Source organism: Micropterus dolomieu, linkage group LG08 (genome assembly GCF_021292245.1).
Source record: "Micropterus dolomieu isolate WLL.071019.BEF.003 ecotype Adirondacks linkage group LG08, ASM2129224v1, whole genome shotgun sequence".
Lineage (NCBI taxonomy): Eukaryota > Metazoa > Chordata > Actinopteri > Centrarchiformes > Centrarchidae > Micropterus > Micropterus dolomieu.
In genome coordinates, this window is record NC_060157.1 from 32,729,337 (window position 1) to 32,751,377 (window position 22,041).

At 41.9% G+C, this 22,041-nt stretch overlaps 3 protein-coding genes across 7 annotated transcripts in view; 2 read left to right on the forward strand and 1 right to left on the reverse strand.

Annotated features, from left to right (window-relative positions):
- The first annotated feature begins 6,277 nt into the window (after positions 1–6,277).
- LOC123974672 (rho-related GTP-binding protein RhoA-C) lies at positions 6,278–16,638 on the forward strand. 2 transcript variants are annotated; one of them, XM_046055510.1, is made up of 5 exons: positions 6,278–6,423; positions 8,886–9,041; positions 11,990–12,110; positions 12,200–12,330; positions 14,654–16,638. In XM_046055510.1, exons 2-5 carry the CDS (start codon positions 8,886–8,888, stop codon positions 14,825–14,827), a joined length of 582 nt encoding a protein of 193 aa, XP_045911466.1. In that variant the 5' UTR covers positions 6,278–6,423; the 3' UTR covers positions 14,828–16,638. The 2 variants fall into 2 exon arrangements, with proteins under 2 accessions (XP_045911466.1, XP_045911467.1); XM_046055511.1 differs by having other exon boundaries at positions 6,366–6,444.
- A 99-nt stretch (positions 16,639–16,737) lies between these two features.
- On the reverse strand, positions 16,738–20,111 carry tpk2 (thiamin pyrophosphokinase 2). 4 transcript variants are annotated; one of them, XR_006825901.1, is made up of 9 exons: positions 19,737–20,111; positions 19,422–19,663; positions 19,108–19,171; positions 18,664–18,994; positions 17,827–17,959; positions 17,650–17,746; positions 17,527–17,580; positions 17,045–17,106; positions 16,738–16,869 (listed from the first exon to the last, which is right to left on the reverse strand). XR_006825901.1 is itself a non-coding variant. In XM_046055508.1 (9 exons), exons 1-8 carry the CDS (start codon positions 19,804–19,806, stop codon positions 17,534–17,536), a joined length of 900 nt encoding a protein of 299 aa, XP_045911464.1. In that variant the 5' UTR covers positions 19,807–20,106; the 3' UTR covers positions 16,738–17,106; positions 17,527–17,533. The 4 variants fall into 4 exon arrangements, 3 of the variants coding, with proteins under 3 accessions (XP_045911464.1, XP_045911463.1, XP_045911462.1); XM_046055508.1 differs by having other exon boundaries at positions 16,738–17,106; positions 18,664–18,782; positions 18,864–18,994; positions 19,108–19,168; positions 19,737–20,106; XM_046055507.1 differs by having other exon boundaries at positions 16,738–17,106; positions 18,664–18,782; positions 18,864–18,994; positions 19,737–20,103.
- The window catches only part of LOC123975031 (glucocorticoid modulatory element-binding protein 2-like), a 19,825-nt gene continuing 17,496 nt past the window's right edge, over positions 19,713–22,041 (forward strand). Inside the window, exon 1 of the mRNA XM_046056122.1 lies at positions 19,713–19,851. The gene's annotated coding sequence lies outside the window, so the exon portion shown is untranslated. The remainder of the gene's footprint in view (positions 19,852–22,041) is intronic.

Genomic DNA, 22,041 nt, shown 5'->3' on the forward strand with positions numbered 1-22,041 from the left:
AGCTCCTCTCCTGTGGAACCAGGTTCCAGTTTGGGTTCAGGAGGCAGACACCATCTCCACATTTAAGAGTAGGCTTAAGACTTTCCTCTTTGATAAAGCTTATAGTTAGGGCTGGCTCAGGTAGTCCTGAACCATCCCTTAGTTATGCTGCTATAGGCCTAGACTGCCGGGGGATTTCCCATGATGCACTGAGCTCCTCTCTCCTCTACTTTCTCTCCCTCTGTATGCAACCTCATCCCATTATTGCATGTTACTAACACAACTTCTCCCCTTTCTGGTAGTCTTGTGCTTTCTCGTCCCTCTCCTCTCTCCTCCTATCACTTCCTGCAGGTTTTCTGGCTCTGGAGCTGTGGAGTCTGGATCTGTGGCTGCGGGTCACCTGCTGCCCCCGTGTTCCTGCTCGACAAGACTTATTATAATCATTAACATTACGATTATTATCATTAACACTACTATAAATATCTGTACCATTATTCATTCAGGCTATAACAACATCACCTTTACTGTCTGTACCTCTGTGTGGATATTGTGTTGGCTGCCTCCCTCCCCTCTCTCTTTCTCCTTCCATCCCTCTCTTTTTCTCTCTGTTCCTCTCCTCCCCTCTCTCTCTCGCTCTTGCTCTTGCTCTCCCTCTCTCTCCTTCACCCCAACCGGTGGAGGCAGATGGCCGCCCACCCTGAGCCATGGTTCTGCTCAAGGTTTCTGCCTCTTAAAAGGAAGTTTTTCCTTGCCTCTGTCGCCTAGTGCTGCTCTTGGTGGGAACTGTTGGGCTTCTGTAAATAGCATCACAGAGTACGGTCTAGACCTGCTCTTTTATGAAAAGTGCTCTGAGATAACTGTTGTTGTGATTTGGCGCTATATAAATAAAATTGAAAATTGAATTGAGTATTTTTAAGAATATGCTAATTAAATTAACATTTATATCTCCACAAGTCTTTCATCAAAAAAAATCAACACAGACATTCTCTAGATGGCTGATATCAAGTGTCGCAAAGGTTTTTTAGATTGGTCAAATGGTGAGTCTGAAGTGAACTTCAGTATCTTGCTATAACTTATACAGTATGCACAACATTTTCTTTTTGCTCAGTTTTGGATCAAATGCCGCCAAAATAATTGCTAACATACCCAAAACCAACAGAATGATGTGTGATTTTTTTCAGGATTTTCTCACCAACATCTTGGATGTTGTAGGCATTTTAAATTTAAACTGACAAAACTATCCAGATCTGGCACATGTGATGTCAGTAGCTATACGGAAGTAACCTCTCACCAATAGCTCTGTCAGTAAGTCACCTACTGGAGATCTGAAGTGCCAGGGTTCAAATCACCAGGTGACCAAGTCAGATCATACTGAGTCTAGGTTCTCTATTTTATTTGGATCCCTAGCAAATTGTTCTTATTTTTCTCTGCTTAAACTTAAACTTTAAACCTTGGAATCATAAAATGGTGCTGGTGGGTTGAACATTTCACCCAGTAGTCAGGTACATATGATGACACTCTCTGATCTCAAGGCGATGCTGTAAAAGTTTGTGTTTCCCCAATTATCTCAAAGTCCAAATTCTTTCATCACTTTAATCTCTCAAGTCATCTGTATCTGTTCTTCTCCTCTGAAGAAATGTTGCATTTTTTGCAACTTGCTTGGATCCTGATCAATGCCGCTCGCAGCTATATTTATTATTGTCTTTACATGCATATTATTTAAAATCTGTATTCCATTGTTAATTTCAACAATTTTAACTAACTTGCTCTCAAGGGTTTTGGTTTTCTAAATAGTATGTTTATTATACAAGTGCCTATTTTTATTCCACCTTTGTCTATCTACATTATCATGGCAAAACACAATGAACAAAGTTTAAAAACAAATACTGCAAACAGTATGGTAAAATAAATGTGTTTTATTCTACCGCTAAAGGAAAGCAGTGATTTGTGTTAATCACTGCAATATTTAGTTTTACTCCACCAGTTAGTCTGTGCTTAATTTATCCTTAATTTAACACCAGTTAAAATATATTTACTGTTCTACAGTACTTTACAAGACAGGTGGCTGTGAGCTAACATGCTAATGTTAAGCAGGTGTCATGTTTACCATGTTCACTATCTTAGTTAAACATATTTTTGATAATTAACAGTAAACACAGAGTACAGCTGAGGCTGATGAAAATAATGAAAATAAAAGTTGTCAACTATTAAATTAATTGCCAATTTGGATAATCGATTAATTGGTCATTAATTGGTTAAAATACAATTCCAGCTTCTTAAACGTGAACATGAAGTGACTTTAGGTCTTCATGAACAACAAACTGTATTGGGAGGGAAGGAGCAGAATACATGTTGTGGATTTATGACAAAAGTAAAAGTAAATCATCACACATACACACACACACACACACACACACACACACACACACACACACACACTACAACTCATTATCGATTAATAATTTTGAGTTTGAGTTTTTAAGAAAGTAAGCTAAAATTCTCTGATTTCAGCTTCTTAAATGTGAATATTTTATTTTCCCCTCTGTGACGTTTAACTGAATATCTTTTTGTGGACAAAACAAGATGTTTGAGGACGCCATCTTGTACTCTGGGAAACTCTGATCAACATTTTGCACCATTTTCAGATGTTTTACAGACCAAACTAATTGATTAATCACAATAATAATTGGCAATGAAAATAATCTTTAGTTGCAGCCCTAGTGAGAATGTGATCGGTTTATCAGGTATTTGGTCATAAACCTAAGAGTTAAGTTATATACACAAGTTGACCTGCTGGTGGCGCAAGAAGAAAGGTCAGGGGATTACTAAAGTCAGCAAGATTCATCCTCTGGGGATCAATAGTGAGATACTTCAGTCTGACCAAAGTACTGGACCAGAGTACCAGACCAAAGTATAAACCAGAGTACTGGAACGTCTGACGTTCCTGGAGCAGTTATGCCAGCAGGTCTAAGACAGTGAAATAAAAGGTGTATTTTGAAGGGAAGTAAATTGATCAGATCCAATATTACAAAGGGGAAGTGAAATTACGCCCATGTACATTGCATTGTTTGCCCTGAACGCAGCCTCCCAGGCAGCTTCCTCCCAGGCAGCTTCCTCCCAGGCCGCTTCTTCCCAATCTCCACAGTCTTCAGTACAGCCCCCTTAAACCTCTATCAGTTAAGATTACAGGTGTGTTTTCAGCCCCTGGTTGCTCATTATTCATTGGTTGAGTTTAAAAACTGTTAAAAGGCCAAGTCGTAATTTCTTGGTGTGAGTCCAAAATGACTCCCTGTTCTAATTTATTTCCCTTCATTTCATTTGAGTGTCTGACTATTGAGTGTGACATTTCTGCACAATATAACTACCTCAGAAACAGTGGAATGAAAGTGTCCATAAAGCAATGCTTTGCCATTCTTAGATATGTAAATTATAATAGTGCAACATTACACCAGAGATGTCAGAGATGGTTCGAAATAATGACTCCCGAATCTTAAATCACTGGTCACTTCAAGGTACAGCGTGTACATTACAGTAAGTATTATTAGAAGATAAGTTAACAAGACACTGCAGAAACCTTAATATTCATTGCTGTTTGTGGGTCATGATATCATTTACACACACTAAGGTAGAAAAATAAATAATAAACATTCACCATCAACCCTGCAGGTATCAAGGAATGTGCCAGAGGTCACTGTTAATTAGCACTTTGTCAGTCACTTGAGCGTCTGATAAACATGTCGAATGCATTTCCTCTCGCGTGAAGAAACATTTAATGATTTAAAAGACAATCACATATTGTCTTTCTCAATGAGAAGATTGATATCGACTATACACTGTATTGCCAAAAGTTTAGGGTCGCTTGCCTGTACATGCACATGAAGGTTAATGACATCCCATTCGTAATCTGTAGAGTTTAATATGGAATCGGCCCACCCTCTGCAGCTACAACAGCTTCAACTCTTCTGGGAAGGCTGTCCACAAGGTTTAGGAGTGTGTTTATGGGAATTCTTGACCATTCCTCTAGAAGTGCATTTGTGAGGTCAGGCACAGATGTTGGAGGAAGGCCTGGTCTAAATCATCCCAAAGGTGTTCTATCGGGTTGAGGTCAGGATTCCACACCAAACTCGCTCATCCCTATCTTTATGGACCTTGCTTTGTGCACTGGTGCGCAGTCATGTTGGAACAGGAAGGGGCCATCCCCAAACTGTTTCCACAAAGTTGGGAGCATGAAATTGCCCAAAATGTCTTGGTATGCTGAAGCATTAACAGTTCCTTTCACTGGAACTAAGAGGCCAAGCACAACCTCTGAAAAACAATCCCACACCACAATCCCCCCTCCACTAAACGTTGTACTTGGCACAATGCAGTCAGGGAAGTACCGTTCTACTGGCAATTCTTCACTCCAGAGAACACGTCTCCACTGCTCTAGTGTCCAGGGGCGGCGTGCTTTCCACCACTGCATCTGACGCTTTGCATTACACATGGTGATGTAAGGCTTGGATGCAGCTGCTTGGCCATTTTTTTATGTGCCCTACCACTTCGTGGCTGAGTTTCTGTTGTTCCCAATTGCTTCCACTTTATATACCACTAACTGTTATAATACCACTAACAGTTGGAATATTTAGTAGTGTGGAAATTTCACGAACAGACTTATTGCACAGATGGCAACCTATCACGGTACCACGCTTGAATTCACTGAGCTCCTGAGAGCGACCCATTCTTTCACAAATGTTTGTAGAAGCAGTCAGCATGCCTAAGTTCTTGATTTTATACACCTGTGGCCATGGAAATTATTGGAACACCTGAATTCAATGATTTGGAGGGGTGTCCTAATACTTTTGGCAAAATAGTGTATGTGTGTTAAAAGCAGCACAGTCAGGGAGCAAATGTTTTTGGTCTTTGCACAGGCCCGATAGCACCAAACATGGCCTCCTCCCTGTGAGGACGAGGCTCTGGAGCAGCGTCCTCCATGATAAAATAACCCCGATGGCTTTCTGAGGGTTTCTCAGCTTGGACTTGGAGATTACAGATGTTTTGGCAGAAAGCCTGTGTTACAAACATCTGTCATGGAGTTTCTGAAGACGTGTTTGAACACAGGCAGAGAGGCTCTAATGAAGAGATGCTGGTGCATCATGGGAGGTGTAGGATCCAGTTTATTTAAGCATGACTTTAAAAGTTGAATATCTCAGCCTCTGCTGCTTCTAGTATGACCGTTGTTTTTAAAATCTGTCTCTTGCAAGTCTTCAAACTTTATGGAAATCTAACACCAAATTGTAGTATTTAAATGTGGTATTTAATAGGGTGACGCTAAAGTAAACCCCTTTACACTTCACATCTCTTCACAACCATTAGGCCTGCTTTAGCGCCGGGCGATATATGGCCAAAAATGTTATGATGATAACAAATGTCATATCATTATTTCTTTCAGGTTTAAAGGCTGATTTTTGCTCCTGAGTGAAAGTTGAAGAAACCAGATGGTTAATATGGTTTTAAACTTTTTTTTATGGTCAGAACACTTGATGCCAACCAGTGGATCACTTCACAAAACTGAGACGGAACATTCAGAACTATTATGATACAAACAAATATGCACGAGTAAAATTAATCAAAATCTTTTTTCAGTCCCTTTTCCTCAACAAAAATAAATATCTTAATAGAGAAATTAAGTGCTGATTTGTTTGTGATTCAAATTAATTAAATCAAACATTTATTAATATTTTGTTATTGAGGAACATTGTAGCCTAATTATCATTATTGTTTTATTGCTGAGCCCTAGCCTATATATATATTATTTCTTTCTTATTCTACAATTGGTTTGAAATTAACGGAGCATATTGCAGTTCTTTGACTATAATGACTATAATGAATATGTACCTGCTGTTAGAGAGCACCACTTAATATACTTAAAATCTTTAATAATCTTAATCTTTAATAAATCACATTTATTTGAATTTTAAGTGTATTCTTTAGGAACAGAGTCAGCAACACACATGCCTTTAATATAGTATGTTCACCGAGAATATAAAATAAGGAAGAAGACGTAAAGGTATTTAACCCATAGATGCCATTCGTGCTATTAGCTCTTACTAGTATCTATTGTCACTTGTAGATCTCTTGCTGTATTGGTGCTTTGTTGATGCTTGTATGTTGTTCCGCAAATGAAAGTCGCTTTGGATTAAGGCGTCTGCCAGATGAGTAAATGTAAAGGGTTGTTTTCTAACAGGAACAAGGACTCCTCCCTGTGAGGCTGCACCCAGGGCCAACAGCGCTCACGTCTTCTGTCTGGTAGAACAGGCGATATGTACGATATCGGTTGGCTAACAGACCCGTAACTCAGGATTTCGCCGTGTCCCATTGGCTGAAAGTATGTCGTGTAGGCGGGCGCAAGCGTCGTGGTTTTGTCGGAGGCGGGGCTGTTAGGTCCGACAGGAAAACTAAAGAAAGGCGAGTATCTTTGATAAAACGGTAAAGTTACGTTTAAATAATAACTCAGAATATATCTCTGTTTATTTGCTTCGTGTGTCGGCGTAGCTGCTAGAATCAAACGATGAATTTCGGTCTCAAAATGTTAAATGTTCCGGCTTGACAAGAGGCCGAAAAACTAAGCAAAGTTAGCAAGCTAACAGTTAGCCTCCTTAGATGGAATGGAAACTGCTGCTAGCTGGAAGTTAGCTGCTACTCCGAATAAAAGAGTATTAATATAAACTGAGGGAACATTAGGACGGCAGGTTATCTGTAAGGTGAAGGGATTCAGCAGAGGTTCGGTTGACAGATACAACAACCGTTTACATCAGGGGTAAACAGCAGGGAGGAAGTGAAGTTATAATGCAACGTAAACTTACCAAATGCTAAAAATGTTAGCTAAGGAGCTCAAACGCCCCGGTACTGTTCTTTATCACTAAAACCACCGTTAACACAGTTTATACAGCTCACAAAGGTGGTGTTTCTATAACAGGTAATCTGAATGTGAATTAGTAGCAGGTCCTCCCACTAAACATTTATATTTGGATTTTATTTAGGTACAAATTTGAAGCTTCAGGTGAGATTATTAGTTTTTATCAGCATTTTAAGATACAAAGGATATTTCTATCCAAGATATCACGTTTATTTACATTTATAAGGAATAACGTGTGTGCTAGTTATCACGTTTATCACGTATTACTGTGATTTATTGTCATGTGTTTTGTTTATTAGATTTAGTGTAAGCAGCAGTCTAACCTGGACAGGGGAAAGCCTCTCCCTGTCTTTGCTGTTTTTGTGTTGTTTATAGTGAGACCTGCTCTGGGGAAGGTTTGGACATGTTTGTTATGTGGATGTTTTTTTTGTGCCACAATCAAATAAAACACTGGTGGTTAGCTAAATATCTTATCTAAATCGCAGTATGGCCTACTGCAATTTTCAAATCACAGGAGGTGCAATATTTGTTAAAGGCCAAATGTGTGTCTAAATATCATTTTAAATTAAATATATCCGTGCTGCAGAGACGTCCTGGCCTTTACATCATATTCTACAGACTTAAGACAACATATTTGTTAGGTACAGAACCCGTTTGGCAATTGCAATATCAGTCAAAATAATCGCAATTAGATATTTATTTGAAATCGATCAGCTTTTGGTCTACAGTGAAATAATTTGACAAATATCTGATGGATGGCCATGAAGCGTGCTCACACCCTCACTTTTTCTAAGAGGGTGAATGAATTTGGTGACTTCCTCTAGTGACACAAGTAGGTCACGTTTACCTCTTGTGTAAAGTGCAACATGCACCAGCTGGGTAGTTGGAGGTCATCAGAAACACTATTGATGGCGAAAGCATCGTATACGTGAGACAGAAGAAGTAGTGGAGGTACAGTCGCCCGGGCTTTACTTTGAGTTTCACGCTGTGTTCAAACCAACAACCATACTGCGTGGAATATCGCAGCCCCGTCACTCGTGTCAGCTGGGACCTCCAGGAAGTCCAGGAGGAGGTTTAAGCTGGCTCAAATTTGCCGTCAGTGAGCAAACCATTGGTTCATGTACATGTAAGCGAACATGCCTGGTAGTGGAGCTGCAACGATTTACGACTATTAAATTAATCGCAAGCCATTTTGATAATCAATTAATCGGTTTGAGTCAGAGAAATTCTCTGATTGAAGCTTCTTAAATGTGAATATCTTCTATTTTTTCCTCCTTTATGACATTAAACTGAACATCTCTGGGATGTGGACAAAACGAGATGTTTTAGGACGTCATTAGGAAACAATGATTAACATGTTTTTCTGACATTTTACAGACCAAACAACTAATTGATTAATCAAAAAAATAATCAACAGATTAGTTGACTATGAAAATAATAGGTAGTTGCAGCCCTAGTTGGTAGATTACTGCTGTAACATGAAGAGTGTAATATGTCTGATAAACCTACAAACACATGGATCCATAACTCAGACTGGCGTTCCTGGATCCTGTCTCATCACCTTGCTGGTCATGTTAGCGACACGGCCTGACCAGCGCAGCCCCGTACGCTGTGTTCCCGATGCAGGGCTGTGGATGGTCTGAAAACCTGGTTAGACCACCTGAGAAGACAGGATGTTAGCAGCAGTACCGCTGTTACCAAAGAGCAGAGCTGGGAACTTGTACTTTACATTAATTGATTGCCCAACTAAAAATAAACTGTGACGAAACATTGCAGCCGTACTAAGCAAGATTTTAGGAGCATCATGTGATTATTGAGCATGTGTTCACAGTGCCGTTGGTTCGCTGCAAAATATGTCTTCACTGAACGCACCCCAGCACTTCCTGTTGAGCCTGTTCAGACTTTGTGGGTCAATAGTTTGTTTCTCATGATGAAAACTGTCCAAAAAAAATTTAAATGTTTGAACCTGCTGCAAACATCCCTGATCCTTACTCTGTTGTCTTTCTTTCAGATGGCTGCAATCAGAAAGAAACTGGTGATAGTTGGTGATGGAGCCTGTGGAAAGACCTGCCTCCTCATAGTATTCAGCAAGGATCAGTTCCCCGAGGTTTATGTGCCCACAGTGTTTGAAAACTATGTGGCAGACATCGAGGTGGATGGTAAACAGGTAAGCTGTTTGTTACAGTGAGAAATATCAGTCTGAGGCTCTGAACCATAGAGTTTCAGAGCCTCAGACTGATGTAGATGTCAGGGAGTAAAAAAGGCGACTCGGTCTCTAAGTGACTCCCTCGCCCCATCTCCACCTGTGATCTGTACCTGGATACGTTACCTGTGGAGTGACAGTTGATTACAGGCCTTGTAGGCCTTGGAACTCATGTTCATGCAACTCCCCCCTAAAATCACAAAAGCACATTTTTACATTTCAGTTTCTGGACGAGATCCCAGAACCAGGCTAGCTGTTTCCCCCTGCTTCCAGTCTGCTAAGCTAGGCTAACCACACCCTGCCCCCATCTCTGTTTACAGTCCATCTGAACATGTAACCATCAGAAAGAAAGAGGAGAAATGTATTTTTCAAACTGTTCCTTTAGTACAACATGATCCTCACCTTCCATATGAACACCTGCTGGTCACTGACGTGTGTTTACATCGTCACTGGTCAGCTGTTGTTATATTTTCTTTTTGTGGAACCTAAACACTGTTTTTTAATGCTGATTTATTCTTGAAATAAATTAAAAGGAAAAACTCAAACGGCCATTGAGGATCCTCTGGAGCAAATCTTACGCAGGGAAAAATTTGTCTATTATCCAGGAAAGATTTATGAAGTTTATTTCCATTTTAGAAACAGCCTCTCTTGCTCTGGTAAAACAACTACAATAAACCTTCCCTGTTTGATTTTGAGGTTGTTTTTACTTTATTTTTTAGTTTGTGAAATTACACAAGTAATAAGCCATGAACCTGTCCCGGTGCCCGCCTCTGCTTTACCTGACAACAATGTCCTTCCCCAAGCTGCCCAGGAACCTTTAAAACAAAAGTATTAATAAGCACTAGGGATGTCACAACTAGATCAATACGTGAAAAAAAAAAAAAAAGACATAGTGACGGACCATTAGTCCGGAAATATGTTTTTAAAACGTTATGTGTTGATAAAAGATGACACAGACTGAGCAGTAAGGGCGACAGTCCACTATCATGAGCTATAAACAGTGTAACCTTTAGCGTTAAGCCGTTATAAACACACAAACAGTTGGCCAGGTGACGCAGCAGACAAAACAAAAAACATACTTCAGGAGAAGGATTTAACAAGGAGAACACTTTGGATATGCTGTTAATATAACATGAGCTGAAACCCACTCAGTCTGTCTGAGGTGCTTCGCTAATTTAAAAAGTGTTTCCTCCTTTTAGATTGAAAAGTTCGATGGTTGCACACCGTTTCGTAGAAATTTATTACTCTTTCTTTTCCATGAGTCGAGGCGGAGCTGTCACTGCAGCTGCCCTCTTTCACGTGCTGAACCCACAAACCCCAAAAAACGAGTACAGTCATGTTTACAGGTTCACATAAAATCCATAATAAGCTCTCAAAGTAACTAAATAATATTTAACTACTACTTCAAAGCAAAACAGGAACAGAATATATCACAGAACGGTGAGAAGCTCCAACACTGCTGCTTAGTTTCAGATAATCATAGTTCTTTGTATAGTTTTGATACATCCTAATCATTCACACTAACGTTTCTTGTGCAGGGTCCCATCCGCATCCACAGATGTAGCCCACACACATCTGCATGATCTGTTAGAGAGCTTCATAATGCTGATCGGGGATGTCTGTTGTGACTTGCCCCCCTCTCATAATGTTAGAATCGACCTCTCTCTGCTGCCTCTGAGCTGAATAAAGATCTACTGATTAGGGCTGCAACTAATGACTAACTTCGTCGTCCACTAATCCTTTAAATATTTATTCGATTAGTCGACTAGTCACGATTATTTTTGTCACCCCTTAACCCTAATTAAACCATTTAACTAATTAAATATCTTTCAAGTGAATTACTGATCTCCAACACAGCCTAACTAGCTAATGTTACCATTAAGTGACCGAGGTTTACTATTCAGAATGAACACTAGCATCAACATCAATCATAACAGCCAGGCTTTATCACCCAAAATAATAAGCTCACAGTCTGATTTATTGCCAAGTAAGGTTTAACTTTAAAACTTTAAAATTTTTAACAAAGATTTTTGCTTTGAAACTATATAAAATAAAAGTACATTAAAAGTAAGTACTATAACCAAAATGATACACTAAGAATGTAATGTCTGTTTAGAATAATAAAGCAACAGCCCCCTTTTGTAGTACTTCTGTACTTTATTTTTCCAAAGTGCTTATAAGTTTTATAAGTGGAGAATGTTCTGTAGGCTACATCACAAGCCAGATGTTTTTTGATTTACTTTAAAATGCTAAACCATTACTCAGATTGTCAAGACAGAATAACAGAGGTACGAACATAGAAACTATCTTACAGTTGCGGCCTTTCCTTTGTTGTTGCTGCTGCAGTGGTTTGTGTAACTGGGACCAGGGCGCTCTGTGGGCGTGACTGGCACCAGCCAGCTGCCACTGTGCTAACCTTGCTGGCGCTTGTGGAGCTTCTCAACACCGAAAATGTTGAGCACATTTTGGATTCGCCATCAACTTTCATAAAACTGCCAATCTTCAAGTTCTACACAGTTGATTTCTCAACTCAAAACCTCTCAAAAGTGCATTTAGTGATGGAATAGCGTACAATACTTGTAAAAACAAAAACTGTTCTGCTGTTAGCCTCTTTCTCCGTTACTCCGTTACTTCTCGTATCAGTGCTTCTTCTTCATGAGTAGTCTTACAGTCAAGCAGTCATGGCAGACAGTGGAAGTGATACTGCCCCCAGCATTCCTTTTAGTGCATTGCAGTTAGAAATGAACAACCAGAAATGTTCTTAATAAGAAGATTGCTATCTCTCCCTTAAATGGCATCTTTGTAACGATCCATCAACAATGAAATTTCACGTCGTTGAATTTTTATGATCGACTACAATCGACTAATTGTTGCAGCCCTAGTACTGATCTGTTCATGTGGTCCTGCTGTAGGTGGAACTGGCTCTGTGGGACACAGCGGGTCAGGAGGACTACGACCGGCTGAGGCCTCTCTCCTACCCGGACACCGACGTCATCCTCATGTGCTTCTCCATCGACAGCCCTGACAGTCTGGGTGAGCTTTCCCCTCTGCTGCTGTTGCTTTTGACAAACCCTCTGTTTGCGTCTGCCGTGTTCAATGTGTCATCCTTACTCCCGATGCAGAGAATATTCCAGAGAAGTGGACTCCCGAGGTCAAGCACTTCTGTCCCAACGTGCCGATCATTCTGGTGGGAAACAAGAAGGACCTGAGGAACGATGAGCACACACGCAGAGAGCTGGCCAAGATGAAGCAGGTGGGTGGAACTCAGTCAGCTGGCAAACCCCACCACGCTAAACACATGTTCATTATCAGTTTATCAATTTAGAAATTAACTTTGTTTTTAAATATGTAAATAAAATTTGTGTATATGTGTGTGTGTGTGCTCAATTACGTTTCTGCAGGTTTGAACTAGTTTAATTTAAGACTTTTTAAGACCTATTCCATGTCCATACAAGGATATGATGGAAAATTGGAGTGCCAGAATTACTTGCAAAGTAAAGTCATTTATTGCGTGATGTGACACGTCTTTCCACACCTGAAGGTTTAATGAATCAGGGAACACGGTTAGAAACGGCTCACATGAGCAGTTGCTTTTATATGACTGATGTTTAGCTACCATGTTCTCATCTGTGACACCACGATGCTGGAAGAAGCTCCTCCTCTGATAACACTTCTAACCTCTAACCTCTAACATGCACTTCCTGTGCTGTTCTTCTTCTGTCTCCTTACAATTCTCTTTTCTTGATTGCTCTATTCTTTAACTCTTACTGTCCGGAGGTCGCTCAGCGGTGATGCTCTGATTTGAATATAGGGCTGCAACTAACGTCTATTTTGATAGTCGAGTGTTCTATCGATTGTTGAAACGGAATCGCAGAATAACACAATGCCTCTTTAGCTGTCAGCTTTTAAACTTAACTTGAGGTTGTTTTAGGAATGTGTGCTAATTAACAGTCAAGGCAAACTAATGAATACTGCTTTCAAAAATAAATCTTTTAATGAACGTTTCTGCTGCAGCAACCAAAAGTTCCACTGAAATCCAGTCCTTTCATGGACCAAACAGGTATACAGAGTAAGAAATAACTGTGTGCGCAGCGCTGTGCGGGCCGAGCACTGATCTGAGCAGCTGGTCTGCTGGCTAGTGATGGAACAGCTTACGCACTGGTACTGCAACACACAGGGACAAACTGACACTATATTCATACAAAGACAGGAATAACATCATGCATTACATTTACCGGATTTACCAGAGTCCAATAATAACGATTTTGTAGTAGACAGCGTTTCACAAAGTTTATATAGATTTCCCTAACTCAACAACTCACAAAACTGTGATTTTTCTTTTAAGGGAGTCTGGGGCGGATTAGCCGCTACCTCATACATAGACAGGAGAACTCTTTAGAAGGTAACTAACACATTGTCCAGTGTTCTCTAATCTTGCACCCTCGGCAGCAACCTTTGGCAGCAACATGTTCTCCAGCTGAAAACGTCGCTATGAGCGATGCATCGTTTATGATTGTAAAGTTGGGGAACTTCTGGAAAGTGAACAGGATCGTTGTGTGTAATAATTATTTGCTAGGTTACTCTCAATGCCATTAACAATTCCATTGACCAAGGAAAAAATGTACAGAAAATGTTATAGCTCATAACGTGAAGTAACATGGCTTGTAAATTTAAGATAGCTAGCTAGAAAACTAGTTTACTGAGATGAGTCTTCACCATCCAGTGAGCCGATGTTATGTGCCTCCTCTTTAGATGCTCCGGCATAACTGACGTGCTCCCGGGCCAGGAGAGATGGCTTTGCTGCAAATCACAACCTTTTTGCCTGAGTGAAGAGTCAAATGCTCCCACACTTTAGAGGTTTTAGCTTGTCATGGTGTTAATACCACCGCTGATGTTGTGGTGTTTTAGTAACTTTACTGTTCACATCACTTCACTCCATTTACTGATGGTGTCGCAACGGCCTGATGACATCATGAAACAATTATTAAATTTGTTGCCAACTACGCTGATTATTTGTTGCTCCCCTATTTGAATATACACCAATAGTGGGTGATGGCAGGTTTTTGATGCAGGCTCTTTACGGCGGCTTTATGAGACTAGTGTCTTTATCTGTTAAACCCAAAGTTCCTAACTTGAGCGTTGCAGAAGGTGCAGCGTCATATTCAAATTCAGCTTCAACCAAGCACTAAATGTTCCCGAGCCAGATCTTGTTGAATTTACCCACATTAGATAAAGTTGACATGAACTTATTACTCATACACAGCACATTGCAATATGCTGGGTGTGTGCAGATAAGTTCTGACTGTGCTGCACAGTTTGTATTAGTGGTTATTGGTTTGTACAGCGTGATCAATACTGACGTTTTCCCAAAAACACATTTAAAAGCCAGATTGAAGTTAAACTTTATAAAAGTAGTGTTAACTTCATAATCCAATCAATTTTAACGACATGCCAAAATCAGATTTAAGATATTTTATGGCCTTAAATTCAGATTTTATTCATTGTGTTGTTCAATAAAAGGACGCTCACATCCTGAAAGTTTGATTTTCCTTTGTGATTCTGGTTTATCCAAACAGGAACCAGTGAGGTCCGACGAGGCGAGGGACATGGCTAACCGGATCAATGCCTTCGGTTACTTAGAGTGCTCAGCCAAGACGAAGGACGGTGTTCGTGAGGTCTTTGAGATGGCCACCAGGGCGGCGCTGCAGGCCAAGAGACGAGGCAAGAAGGGCGGCTGCCTTCTGCTATAGAGCGTCTGGTCACACAGGATCGGGAGGGAAGGGGGAAACAAACCAGGCCAAGAAAACCAGCCCTCCTCTGTGTTGGGGCGTTATGGATGAAAAGTCAAACCAGGCCAAAGGGGGGGTGGGGGGGGGATACTTTAAAGTCCTTTCAACTGAAAATACTGCAATCTGTAGGATTCATTAGACGTGAAATCAAACGTGAAGAGAAGGGAAATGTGGGAGGGTATGTACTAAAGGTAGGTCTCCATGGCTGAGGCCAGCTCCAGGAGAGACCGGGGGGGTCAGACCACCTGCCTGACTAAAAGCCAACTCATACTTCTGTGTCCAGTCTATGCCGCTGCCACGCCATTGTGAGCATTTCTTGTGCGTTGGTGTCTGCGTCGCTCTGCAGTTACACCGCAAAAACGCTAGCGGGTGTTGGGGTTGCTGTGTTCTAGGAACTTCCTGTTTAGCCCTCCGCTAACTTAAACAGGGGTAAAATGATTTAATTCTGTGGCTCTTCTGGACTTTCCACATCAGATCAAATTCTGAAAGCGTAATGTTGTTGTGCTCAAAAAAATGTGTACAGCGTTTTACAGTCGCTTCTTTCACAGCGACAGTCTGTAGCACAGAGCACCACCTGGGTGACGCTACCAACCCAACCAATCACACCAGTTCCTGCGGTCTGCTTTGCTGCAGCGTGTCGTTACGTTTTTGTGAAGGTGCGCACTGGGCTCCGGCGTAGATTGGACACAAGTATAAACTGGCCTTAAGCATCGAAGACTTACATGGCTTGCAGTGTGACCGTGCTTTTCTTTCTGTCGTTCTGTACGTTTTTCTGTCTCCTAGCCCGCCCTAACTTTCTGTTCCATGGACCTGTAGTATCTGATTCACTCATTTAAAAAGCTGAGACTTATTGAGAATTATTGGCATTGACGGTAATGAGACCAACAAATCTGTTTTACACAAGCTTGTTGATGAAAAACTGTCTGTAACCAGTAAAACACACTGTAACCAGTCGGGTATTAAAGGGTTAATGAAATTGTAATCTCCTGGAGACAGTTACTGTAAATTAGTACGTTGACTCCACAGAAGACCAGACATACATATATATAAATATATATATATATATATATATATATAATTAGAGACAGGCCTTTATTTCTAATCTTCTGTTGATGCAGACTTCCTCCATGTTCACCTCTCGTCTCGATAAATTCAGGATCACGCACATTCCTACGGCACAGTTTCCATCATTGCTGTTCAGCTACCATCAGCCTTCCAGCTGGTCAAATTACGAGCTTCCTTGTCACCAGCAGGCTTTTAATTTGAAACATTTGCAGGAGTGTTGAGGTTCAGCCTCTGTAGCTAAGTAATAAAGTAGCTGTACTGATGGAATAAGTGCTGTGGAAATTTGTACATTATACTGAATTTAAGCATGTGAGACATTATAATAGAGCCCCCCCCCCCCGTGTAAACACTCTATTATTTAAATAGCAGCTTTTATTTTGACATGTACAGAGGAGCTGTGTGCCGGGCGTTGTCGATGATGTCTACAGCTCCTCTTTTTCCGCTTCGTATTCTGCCGTATATTATTTTAACTATGTGATATTCTACTGGCTTACATTGTATTATTTGCACACAGTTTTAAACAAAAAGGTCAGTGTGGTAAATACACTTTGATGAAATATGTCAAATTTTGAAATGCAAGCGACTCCTAAAGGATTGGTTATTTGTAAGAGGAATATTCTTTTGTATGCAGACGTCTCCTCGCATTCCTCCAGTCGTCTTTTTTAATGTCTTCTAATGGAAATAAATTGGAACTGGTAGTGACCAAACTCTGCTCCCACGCCTCGTCTCTGCACAAACTTATTATAAATCATGCCTCTCAGGTAATTTCAGACTTGTGCAGTGCTGCCAAACTGATACCAGATCTGTCAGGTGAAATATTCTCACTTTATTGAACGGTGCAGCCAGAATCAATTGACAGTCAAAAACAGACGCTCCTCCAGGAGGACCTCGTACGACTGATCCAGTCTCTTTATCACAGGGCTGACAGGTGAAGTGCTCTGTACAAATAAACCAAAGGAAACAACTGTGCTGCCGAATGTAAAGTTTGAAAGATGGACTATTTAAATCAGTAGTTACCTTGAAACAGGTTTAATAATTTCACGTACAGTAAATGGGGGTTGGCAAAATATAAAATTTAATAATTTCAAAATAAGATTAGAAGAAGTGAATGACCTGCAGAGATGTCGTGTCTGCACTCAGCCTCCTGGTTTCTGAATGTCTCTCATTGGAGTCACCTGCAGGATTAACAATGTTAATACTTAATTATGTTAATAATTATTCGTACACCTCAAACCTGGACTTCATACCGAACGAGCTGAGGGAGTTCAGGAAAAATTAAATCAACTACACAATCAGGAGAACCTGGGCGGGTGAGGAGAGGATCGACACCTGAAAAGCTGTGGAGGAAGCTGCTGGGATCAGAAGAGGAGGAGGCTTCCTCTGTAAAGCAACTGTTGAGGGAACACCTGGAGCTCCCTGCTTCTTCTGAGCAGCTTCTTGACAGCACTGGACAGTTTAACAGTCTGAGGTCTATCTCTAACAGGACCACACTGTTCAAGCCCCCCCCCAGCTCTGGTTCAGCCTCCAGGTGCCAGGCTCACTTCTCTTAAAGCAAAATCTGAGCGCACAATGGTGATCGGCGGCCTTGTCCTCACCTCGACTCTATAACGTCTGATGGAGTGCGGCCACAAAGTCCTGATAGTGCGGCTCTGAAATGAAAAGCACATGGTCAGCTGATCGCATCATTCATGATTTCAGCATGTTGCAGAGTGACAAACCTGTGTCTGGCTCAATAAACGAGTGTCTGATGAGGAAGTCCAGGACCACCATGGCACAGTTGGGTTTGAAGTCTTCAGTAGCGATCAGGTCTTTCACCTGAAAGCAGGACGGAGCATCACAGAACACGCCTCTCATATCTCCTGATATCTTTTAGGGTCACTGCTCAGCATACGAACCTCCTCTATGGGCAGCAGGTAGAAGTCATGCACCTCCCCGTCCCCAACTTTGGGCTTGAAGTCCAGAGGAAGTTCCAAATCAAAGACAAACTGACTCTCTGCAAACACCCCCTCTTCGTCCTCGTAAGTGTAGCTGGGGAAAAAGTCGTTCTTTATGGAAGTCTTTCACTTTGTTTCATATAAAAGTTCCTGCAGGATCAGAGGGATGCTGCACATGGAGGTGGTCCCCCCAGAGGACTTGAATCCTCACAGAGACCAAAGCTGTGATGCATTCCCACCCAGTCCCAGTGCGTCCTGAAGAAACTCTGATTTACCTTACCTTTACACTATTTAAGGGCAAGGCTGCTTTTTTTTAAATCCCATTAAATGCCCTAAAACCATCCTACTCAAGAGAGCGATCACACCAGTGCGCCCAAGAATATCACTGAACTGAAACGGTTTTGTAAGGAGGAATAGTCCAGAATTCCTCTTGGCTGTTGTTCAGGTCTGATCTACTGCCCACATTTAAGACCAATTCGTGCAGAAATCCAGGAAATTCCAAAGCGTTGACACGCTTTTTCCTGCCACTGTACATAGTTTCATGTTTAAAAAGGCTCAGCCATTTCCAGGAGGAAATAGAGCATCTGTTGGGGACTATTTTCAGCAGTGGATGAATCCACATGTGGTGCTGTAGTGAGTGTTTGGGGCAGCAGGACGGTGTTTGTGGGACTGAGTCAGAATAAATTACAGTGTTCATGAGGCTCACTTATGGTTTACTGGTTTTATAGTAACAGAAGGAGAGGAGACGTCAGGGTGTGAGATACTCAGGACTAAGGGAGTAAACTCCCAGACGCTCACCTTACTGTGGTGACAGGATGAGCCCTCTCTGCAATGGCTGCTGGGATACATGCTTCCTCCTGACATTCTTTGATCAGAGTGTGTTTGATGCCGACACCAGCAGCCAGACCGCCCGCCGCCTGCAGACACACATCAGCCTCATTGACCTGTGGAAGGTAACTCACACCTGTCCTCACTGTGTGTGTAGACGCTGGACTCACCACGTTGTCCAGCAGTCCCGGGTACGTCTGCTTAGTGTTGGAGCGCCGAGCCAGCCACATGCTGACCTCCCCGGCTTCACCAACTGTGTAACCATTGAGATGGACTCCGTACCGCTTCACCCCGAAGAGACCTGCAGGCAGCGCCATGGTCAGCTCAAACAGCTCCAATAAAACACACACACACACACACACACACACACACACACACACACACACATTATTTATTTATCCGATGAACACTTACTCGTAGCTGCTCTCTCCATCCACATCACAGGCGGGTCAGAGAACTTCTGCATCACGCTGTACTGCTGGAGGAGAGAAAGACGGCAATATGTTACAGGTGGGGTCGTTTTAGGTGTCAGGTCACTTTACAGTCCAGACCATGGTCAGTAGGTACGGAAACACAGAGGCACTGATTGGACCAAAAGACAGATCAGCATGAAAAGACCCCAAAAAGCCCAGGTGCAAACCTCAGTTGGTGGCTATAATACATAATCTAATAACTGATGCGGTCTCTCCTCAGGTCCTGATATAATGTCCTACAGCTGTGTGTCTCACCTCATCCCTCCATCCTCTGAGGCAGGTGAGGAAGTCCTCTTGTCTCAGGGTCTGCAGGACCGCGTCCACAGCCTCAGACCTCCTCCCGTAGGTGTCCAGACCTGGACAAAGCGCCACAGCGCCACCGCGCGGCGGGCTGAATACGTCCGGGTACCGGGTCAGCAGCGGGGCCACATGAGGAGGAATCCAACCCACCTGAGCTCCGTCCACCTCAAACCTGAAGCAGTGCGCGCGGAAGGAACCTGCGGAGACAAGGCGGAAGTGGTTTCACAGCGCAGACTGCGGGTTCCACCTGAACAGCGTCACTAAACTCACCTGGCAGGTAAAAGTTGTTCATCCTGCGGAGGAGCTGCAGCACCTTCTCTGACCAGCCGGAGTTCGCCATTTAAACTCCCCGAGAGACTTAACTGTGTTCCCACCGGTTTTTACTGTGAGTTCACTTTTTCACACTGACACCATCACAGCCGCCCGCACTGCGCATGTCGGCTTCTGCTTCTTCGTATGCTGCGTTCCATTTACCTCGGAGGTCGGAGCTGGGAATGACGTCACACTAATACACTAATAAACAGTATAAGTACAGCTTTGACTAACTGCTGATACCCCGACAGCCATCTCGGATCTGGAAGTGCGGTTCAATGAGGGGGCGTTCCCATTGAAATTTTGACCTTTACACTCGGAAATTCCGACTTCCCATGTCAACTGGAACGCACCCTTCTTCTTCTTCTGCTTCTTCTTCTTCTTCTTCTTCTTCTGCTTCTTCTTCTGCTGCTGCTGCTGCTGCTGCTGCCTCCTGGCTGAGCAAACTGCGACTGATCTAAATATGTATCAGTATTTTTAAAACTATCATCTGTGTGCGCAGGTGGGACATGTCCCCACCACTTTCTGAAAAATAGCAACAAGAAATGTAAGAAGACAAATGAAAGGCTTATTTGCACACTACGAAAACATGCACTGCTGTTTAAATATAGAAGAAACAAATGTGCATCGTCCAAACAAAGATAAACTTAATCTAAAAAAACAAGTATAAACAAAATCCCTTTAAATAAAATAAAACATTTCCACCATAAACTTGTGCAAAAAATATCACCATAATGCAGGAAATTAAGTGTTGTGGGGGAGCCACTCACTCATATATTTTAGAATTGAATATTTCTTCAAAATAGTGTCAACTATCTGCTCATCTTGTTCCTGTGCACCCAATATTGTGCATCATCTCGTGAACTAAAAATGAATCGTAACCCCCTAGATCTGAGCCCTTTTGTCCCCACCGCAAAGGGTGGCCCTTGCCAATGTGTGTAGTATATTATATGTTAACTCTGAATCTAATAATAATAATACACTACTAATACTGTTATGTAGTCAAATCCTATACCAGTTTATTTATTTTTTAATTTAACCTTTATTATACCAGGAGAATTGAGATATCTCTTTTTAAAGGGAGACCTGGCAGAGAAGGACAGCAAAGGAGCTCCATGTTGAGTTTTTCCTAACTTAAACAACCCTGGGACTTTAAAGGCCGCACCCTGCTGGACTGTATTTGGTAAATACTGACTGCCGAGTTAAGCAGGCTGCAGAGGTATCTGGGTAATAAGCACAGGCCATGCATATAGTATATTCTATTTGACACATTTCTGTTGTTGATTAGTCCACATGTTGTATCCGGGATCTTAGAGGTAACACGTTCCCCCAGTGTAGCTGCACAAAACCCTGCAATGATTGAAATTATTGATCTAGAAATATATCTCGCCAAAGCCTTTTTGTGATGAGGTAATAAAAACACTTTGGTGTGTGAAAACAGATTTTAAATTGTAAATAATAGCCATAGTTTAAAAGATAACCATGGTAACTGAGAACATGACCAATCCAGACTAATGTTTTTGTCAGACCAAAATTCAGTACAGTGAAGTCCTTGTGTAGATATAAATTATGTTTTTAAATCATTGACCTAATAAGGATTGCTTGTGAAATACAGACACTTTTTTGTTCACGCTGTACACCCACGACTGCTTCCCCCGACATGGAGCGAAATCTGTTGTGAAGTGTGCGGACGACACCGCCATCATCGGCCGGATTTCAAACAAGGCTGAGACTTCATATCGGGAAGAAATTCATAATCTTGTAGAGTGGTTCTCAGAGAACAACCTACTGCTCAACATCAGCAAAACTAAGGAGCTGATGGTTGATTTCAGGAAGAAGGAGATAAAGACACACACTCCTGTCTACATCAGTGGAGCTGAGGTGGAGCAGGTGAACAGTTTCAGGTTCCTGGGAATCAGCATCACAGAGAACCTGACATGGTCGTCTCACATCTCCACGCTGGTGAAGAAAACTCAGAAACGACTTTTTCTTGAGGAAGCTTAAGAATGTGCCAAGTTCTTGTTAACGTTTACAGAGAAGCAATAGAAAGCATCCTGACTGGAAACATCACTAACAAAGGGGGCACGGCCCAGGACCGGAGGGCTCTGCAGCGGGTGATTAAAACTGCTCAGAAGATCATTGGTACCCATCTCCTGAGCATCAGGGATATCTGTGAGGTGAGGTGCCTGCAGAGCCCAAAGGATACTAAAGGACAGTACCCACCCAGCCACAGCCTGTTCACCCTGCTGCCTTCTGGGAAGAG